The sequence below is a fragment of the Scylla paramamosain genome, chromosome 11 (genome assembly GCF_035594125.1).
Source record: "Scylla paramamosain isolate STU-SP2022 chromosome 11, ASM3559412v1, whole genome shotgun sequence".
In the NCBI taxonomy this organism is placed as follows: domain Eukaryota; kingdom Metazoa; phylum Arthropoda; class Malacostraca; order Decapoda; family Portunidae; genus Scylla; species Scylla paramamosain.
The window spans coordinates 18,523,575-18,530,301 of record NC_087161.1 but is presented as its reverse complement, the minus strand read 5'-3'; the positions used below and the strand labels follow the sequence as shown (position 1 = coordinate 18,530,301).

Genomic DNA, 6,727 nt, shown 5'->3' with positions numbered 1-6,727 from the left:
CCCCGCCACCATCCTCTCGTGCCCGACACGCAACTCAGTCTCTTTTCTCTCCTGACGGCTAGTCTCATAATTTATTACAAATTCTATTTAAATGTATTGTGTTATTTGTTCTCTCTCTCTCTCTCTCTCTCTCTCTCTCTCTCTCTCTCTCTCTCTCTCTCTCTCTCTCTCTCTCTCTCTCTCTCTCTCTCTCTCTCAATCAGGACCTCTGAACAATAGCCTTCGGTCACTCTCCGCTATCTGATAGTGCAGAGGCGATAACTTCGAGGAGCGATACGCTGCTTCCATAACAAGCCAGGCCTTGGGGTGAGTCTCCAGCTGGTGGCCACGAGCCACACACCACACCACGCCACGTGCACACAATCTTCCTCAGTGTTCTGTCGCGACGATCACCAAGCAAAGAAGCAACGTGTAGTGTGGTAGTTTTCCCCGGGGAGTTTCAGCAGCAACCCGAGTTTTTGGTGTACGCAAAAGCAGTGTAATCTCCTGGGACAGCTTTGACAGCAACAACAGCGGCAATAACACCCGTGTGTGACGGTCTGGGAGAAACTTGGGTGGTGGTGAGAGAGTCAGGGGACGAGTGAGTCCCTATGGTGACCAGAGTACGGCCACATCCCACACACCGCTAGGCTGGCACGGGTGCCACACACACGATCGTGCACCAACTACAGCAAAAAAACACGAAACACAAAACACAATGTGGACGTCTCGATGTCGAAGTAGCGTCACACTAGGAGTGCCATGGACTCCCAAGGCAATTGCCGCAGTCTCCATCCGGTGGCGCCTTTCCCACGGCCTTACCTTGCTCCTCCTGACGTTGCTCGCTGGGGAGATGGTAACTCCTGTTCACGGCGGCCTGATGGACTTTTCTCCTCCGGGGATGGTCCAGTACGGCACCTGCGCCCAACCCAAGGACCACGTGTCTTTCCGCTTCGATGAGGTGAGTCCTGAGACGTGGCGGGTCTTGCAGGATAGGGCAGTGATGGGAAGGAATGGCTGAGTGCACTTCAGTTGTCGATACGAGAAGCGTAACGAGAAAGCAATATAATAATAATGTGTGTGAGTGAAACGAAGTCACGACATGGCTTGGGGCATTCAATACTATACTGTTCTGGTAATGTCAAAACTGTTCTTCTTTCCATGCTGTCATTGGTTGTCCTCAATTTACGCGCGGGAGTAAAAACACATGACAAAAATCTGAAATGTGTGTCGCAGTAATGTGTTTTGTTTGGCGCATTACCCGTGAATGTACGAATTTCAGCACTTGGACCCCATTCGTCCACGCCGCAGCTCGGTCACAAATGTAGCCTTTCAACGCCCTCTTTCTCCCTCTATTAAAAATATCTATTACATCTACATATTTATGCATTGCACCATTCATCTGTCGATACGTTCATAGAAACCCAATTCATGACAAAATAACAAATTTCATACCTTTTTCTCTCTTTGTAATCATTAATCTATCACACATACATACGTGCACGCACACACGCACATATCCACACATCCACCAATATATGTATTGAGTTTCCTGACATGAAATGCCTCAAACAAAATGAATAAATAATAAAACGAGTTATGCAACGCCAACATCCTCTAGCATCACACACCTGCCCGAGCCGTTCACCTTATATTAGGTCATGACAGGTCCTCTTCATATGACCGTCACACAGGTAAAATAGACACCGGGTACAGAGTTTACACAAGTTCTCTGCTTTTCTTTACTCTCTCCAGTGATACTCTTGTGTATAACATTACCAAACCATTACGACACTGATGTGAGGCTCACTTCAGCCTCTCCTCTCCTCCACAGTTTGATGGCTTGTGGTACCAGGTGGAGATGGTGGCGAACAATTACATGGAGGCGAAGAAGTGCATCACCCTGGACTTTAGATGGGATGGTAGGTACAGCACGCGTGTTGAAGAATGAATAAGGTGTGGCAGAAAAAAAAATATATATATATATATATATATATATATATATATATATATATATATATATATATATATATATATATATATATATATATATATATATATATATTCTTAAACGCTTTGTTGTCCCATCTGCTTTCAAGCGCCAGAGAGATTATTAGGGAGATTCTCATAATGTTTTTTTCTCATTAACGACGTAGAATCCGTGTTAAACTACCACAAAAATCATAAAAAAAAACACTTGAAAATCTCAGTAAGTTCCACGACAGCCTATTTAATAGTGATAAGACGTTTGTGCGAGCTACGAGGTGTGGAGTGTATGCTGAAGGAGAAGGAAAAGAAGAAGAGGTGGAAGAGGTAGCCAGATAAGAGACAGGAAAGTGATTAGCTGTGATGAGGAAGGAATGAGCGAACGAGGAAACAATGTGAATGAGTCAGATGGAGAGAGAGAGAGAGAGAGAGAGAGAGAGAGAGAGAGAGAGAGAGAGAGAGAGAGAGAGAGAGAGAGAGAGAGAGAGAGAGAGAGAGAGAGAGAGGAAGGAAGGGAGGGACTGAATAACAATCCCAGGTGTTGCAACATTGAATTTATATTATGTTGAGGAAACGAAGCAGAGGAAAAGATGAGGGAGTGAAGGGAGGTGAGAGAAAGGAAGGACAGGGAAAGGTAAAATGGATGAGAGGGACAAATAACAATAAAAAATGAACTATACAACCATGAACACAGGGGAGAAGAAAGAAAACCAAAAATACAGTTAGAGTGAAGACAAAGGCAGAGAGAGAGAGAGAGAGAGAGAGAGAGAGAGAGAGAGAGAGAGAGAGAGAGAGAGAGAGAGAGAGAGAGAGAGAGAGAGAGAGAGAGAGAGAATCGCCATCATACACCAACGATCATCACCTCACATTCGCACCTCCTGCCCCGTCAGGTGTGGAGTATAACGTAACTACGCAGGGGCTGAACGAGTACAACGAGATGGTGAGACAGGAAGCCACCATCACCCTCGTGGAGCGTAAGGACCCCGCCACCATGAAGCCCTACCTGCAGATCTGGGCGCCCGGGGGTAAGTACTGCAGGCAAGGGAGGTGTGGAGGAGCTGGGGGTATTCAAGACGGAGAGTGATGTGCTGAAGACTGAAGTGAAAGTAAAGACAGTGTGTTTGAAGAATAGGATGAAGAGAGTGGAAGAGAAAATGTGAATGGAGATGTGCTGAGGACGAGAGTGACAGAAAATGAAGGATGAGACTGAATCAGTAAAAAATGGAAAGATGCGGAGGGAGAATAAATTTATAGATAAAAGGAAATAAAATGTAAAAGGAAATAAAATGGTAAATGAAGGGAAGAAGTTTGGAGGAGGTGGATGCAGTGAAGACGATGCGTTGTAGGTTGAAGTGAAATGGGTGCAGGTGGGGTGTGAGAGCGTAATGAAAAGGATGAACGAAGGGAGTAAGATGGACAATGAGAACAGTGAAATAAGAGAAAGAACAGAGATAATGAAAGAGAAAGGATGTGAAAGGGAAAATAAGAGAAGAGATAAAGAAATAAAAACTATGAGAGATGGTAAATGAAGGGGAGAGCAGGAAGAACACTGACAAAAGAAGAGGATGAGAGAAAGGATGCAAAGTTAGAGACAGAAAGGGAATGAAGATGTTATGGTGAGAATGGTAAACGCAGGGAAGGAAGAAGGAGAGTAATGATGGAATAAAAAAGAATGAAGAGAAGGGATGCCAAAGGAAGATAAAGGCTGATATAAAAGAAAAGCCTACGTAAGGGTGAAAAGGTGAGGTAGGAAACGAGATGAGTGAAAATGATAGTAGGAAGGAAAGGAGTGGAAAGGGAATTCGAATGACAGTGAATTAGGAACAGTGGCGACGATGAAATAAAAAACAATGGGAATAAATGAAGTGAATGTAAGGGTAGTGCAGGAAAATTAAGGGATGTTGAAGATGGTATAAAAGAAGGGAGGAGTGAGAATACTTTAACAAGGAAAAGGGATATAGGAAAGAAATATGAAGAAAGATGATGGTACCGTAGGAAAGAAGAAAGCATCATGATAAAGAAAATCTTTAAGAAGGAAGAAGGTTAAGGGATGTAGATGACGGTGGTGAAAGAAGGGGAAAAAGAAGAATACTACAAGGGGGAAAAATATAAGAAGTACGTATATGAAGGGAGATGGTGGTAGCAAAAATGGAGGAAAATAAAGTATACTGGTAATGTTTCAAGTGGAAGAAAGTTTAGCACAATATACATACATTAACCTAAACACATACCCAACCCAGCACCTCCACTAACACCACCTTACACGTCCCCAGTGCCGCCTGTGCCATACCACGTGGTCAAGACAAACTACCGCCACTTCGCCTGCGTGTATTCCTGCTACGAGCTGTTCTCCCTTATGTTCGAGGTGTTCTCTGTTCTGAGCCGCGGCCCCGAGATAGACGACGCCTACCTCGCCGAATGCCACAGAGCCTTCGACGCCCTGGAACTCGACCTCACACGACTGGCGCCCGTGCAGCAAACAGGGGTCTGCGATGCGATAGATCTGGAGGGCTCCGGTGAGTGCTACTGAAGAGAGAAGGGAAAGGGAAGGACTGTTGAAGAGGACACAGAAGTGAGTGGAAGAAATGAGTTTGAAAGAGATTTAAAGAGGAAGAAATTATAGTTAGATTAATGGAAGAGAGAAGGGTAAGAGAAAGACGACTGTCGAAAAAGATACACAAGGGAAAGAGCTAAGTTCAAGTAAAAAAAAAAAACATAAAAAAGAGAAAAGATTATATGATAGGTAAATAAAGGAGTGACAACGAAGGAAAAGTAGACGGAAAGGAAAAAAAAATAGAACAGATGGAACTCAAAAAAGGTAGAAAGTGTAAAGAGAGCGAAAGGTAAGAGAGGGAGAAACTGGTGTGGAAGGGAAAAGGTACAACATGGGCAGAAACGGACAGAAAGAAAGAGTGAGAAAACGCGAAGAGGAGAGCTCTGGTGTGCGTGCGTGCGTGCATGCATGCGTGCGTGCGTGCGTGCGTGCGCACATGCGTGCGTGCGTGCGCGCGCGCGCGCGTGTGTGTGTGTGTGTGTGTGTGTGTGTGTGTGTGTGTGTGTGTGTGTGTGTGTGTGTGTGTGTGTGTGGGTAGCCGGAAGGAGGAAGCACGGGAGTGGAGGAAGTCAAGGGATGGAATGAGGAGGTAGGGAGAGGGAGTGTGTTAGGTAGAGGAGCAGCAGGAGGGGAAGGTAAAGGAGGAGGAAAAGCACGCGTAACTGCAGGTAATGTTTGACTAATGATGTGATGATAAGGTACAAATATCGCCACTCTCTCTCTCTCTCTCTCTCTCTCTCTCTCTCTCTCTCTCTCTCTCTCTCTCTCTCTCTCTCTCTCTCTCTCTCTCTCTCTCGCTGACCTCAATCTTTCTCTCCTAGGTGCAGGGCCAGAACACCAGGACGAGGAGGAGGAGGACGAGAATGCATTAGCGGCGTTGACAAGTGAGGAAGTGAACCAGCGCCGGCCTCCAAATCGTGCCTCAGCGCCTCGCTCAGACCTGGCGACGGGAGAGGAAGAAACGATGATAGAGGAGATGGAGGACTTGCTGGAGGAGATAGCAGGAGGAAGAAGAGGAGGAGAAGCGTTATCCTCCTTCCAGACTAGAAATGATTCAGTGGGAGATGAGGCGGAGGATCTAAATGAAGAGTCCGTGGTTGGTTTCGTCAAGCGCCCAACCTCTCACCTAAGACCAGACAAAGGGCGGAGTAGGAGGCCGACCATGGGAGGACAACGGAGGAGGAAAGAGGTCAGTGTCGAGAATAAGGACAGCTTTGAACTTTACATCGACGACCCTTCCCTTGACTTCATCTACCAGGAGGCAACCAACGAACATGGCGGAGGAGACGTTGAAGTTGAATATGGTGACAAAGGTTTGTACAGAGTTTATGATGTGAATGTGTTAAGTACGTTGCTCTCTCTCTCTCTCTCTCTCTCTCTCTCTCTCTCTCTCTCTCTCTCTCTCTCTCTCTCTCTCTCTCTCTTCGAACGGTGCATCATGTGCAGTTCTCTTCTACAGAACATTTTCCTGTCACATAAATATCACGTCAACCGAAAAAACAGCAGCATTAGTCTCAGAATTAGTGGGCATAACCGGGACAACTTTCCGCACAAGGCTCGAATTACATAGGGTACGCGAGTCACAAGTTCCTAAATAATTTTCCTGAAATACATATGCAAGGCCTTGGGGAAGGCAGCGCCTGCGATACCACTATTAATCTTTCTTTCCTCCGCAGACGAAAGACGGGCATTCATGACACCCGGGAGTGAATCTCTGGGGAGTGGTTGGGATGGGAGTTCAGGCAGCGTCCCTGCTCCCGTTCCCCTGCTCCTCCTGACCCTACTCAGTCTCATATTGTGGCCTCGTGTCTTCTTCAGACCCTAGCGAGACACAACACTGCATGTGTTGCTGTCTCGAGTCTATAAGTGTGAGTCGCCGCCACACCCACGAGCCTCGTGACATGTGGAGAAATAATAAAAAAGCTCCACTCACGACGTACATCACGAGCGCTGTCAAGCAGGCGAGGATGTGTGTACTATTACAGCAAATTTAGGAGGCTCTAAGTGAGTGTCGAGCTTTATTTATTTATTTTTTTTTCCAGACTGTCAAGTTCACAGGAATGTGAGTAAAGATTCGGAACGCCTCGAGTGACTGCGGCAACCAGAACGGTGTGCTTGTAGATTTTTGAAAGGTGAGAAAGACTCCACTATGAGTAAAAATTGTGAATGTGAGTAAGAAGACTGGAAGTTAAATAATATACATTCCAA

The 6,727-nt window shown here is 45.8% G+C and overlaps 1 protein-coding gene across 1 annotated transcript; it reads left to right on the top strand.

The window, feature by feature from the left end:
* The first annotated feature begins 296 nt into the window (after positions 1-296).
* On the top strand, positions 297-6,451 carry LOC135105014 (uncharacterized). Its single transcript, XM_064012899.1, has 6 exons — positions 297-940; positions 1,814-1,901; positions 2,856-2,990; positions 4,239-4,481; positions 5,341-5,832; positions 6,196-6,451. The coding sequence occupies exons 1-6, from the start codon at positions 698-700 to the stop codon at positions 6,342-6,344; spliced, it is 1,350 nt and encodes a 449-aa protein (XP_063868969.1). The 5' UTR covers positions 297-697; the 3' UTR covers positions 6,345-6,451.
* The last annotated feature ends 276 nt before the right edge of the window (positions 6,452-6,727 follow it).

Excerpts from the sequence above, each read along its gene's own strand:
- LOC135105014 (XM_064012899.1), top strand. The coding sequence starts at position 698 with ATGTGGACGTCTCGATGTCGAAGTAGCGTCACACTAGGAGTGCCATGG. Across the intron at positions 941-1,813 it reads TGTCTTTCCGCTTCGATGAG|TTTGATGGCTTGTGGTACCA; the intron begins GTGAGTCCTGAG and ends TCTCCTCCACAG. Across the intron at positions 5,833-6,195 it reads AGTTGAATATGGTGACAAAG|ACGAAAGACGGGCATTCATG; the intron begins GTTTGTACAGAG and ends TTTCCTCCGCAG.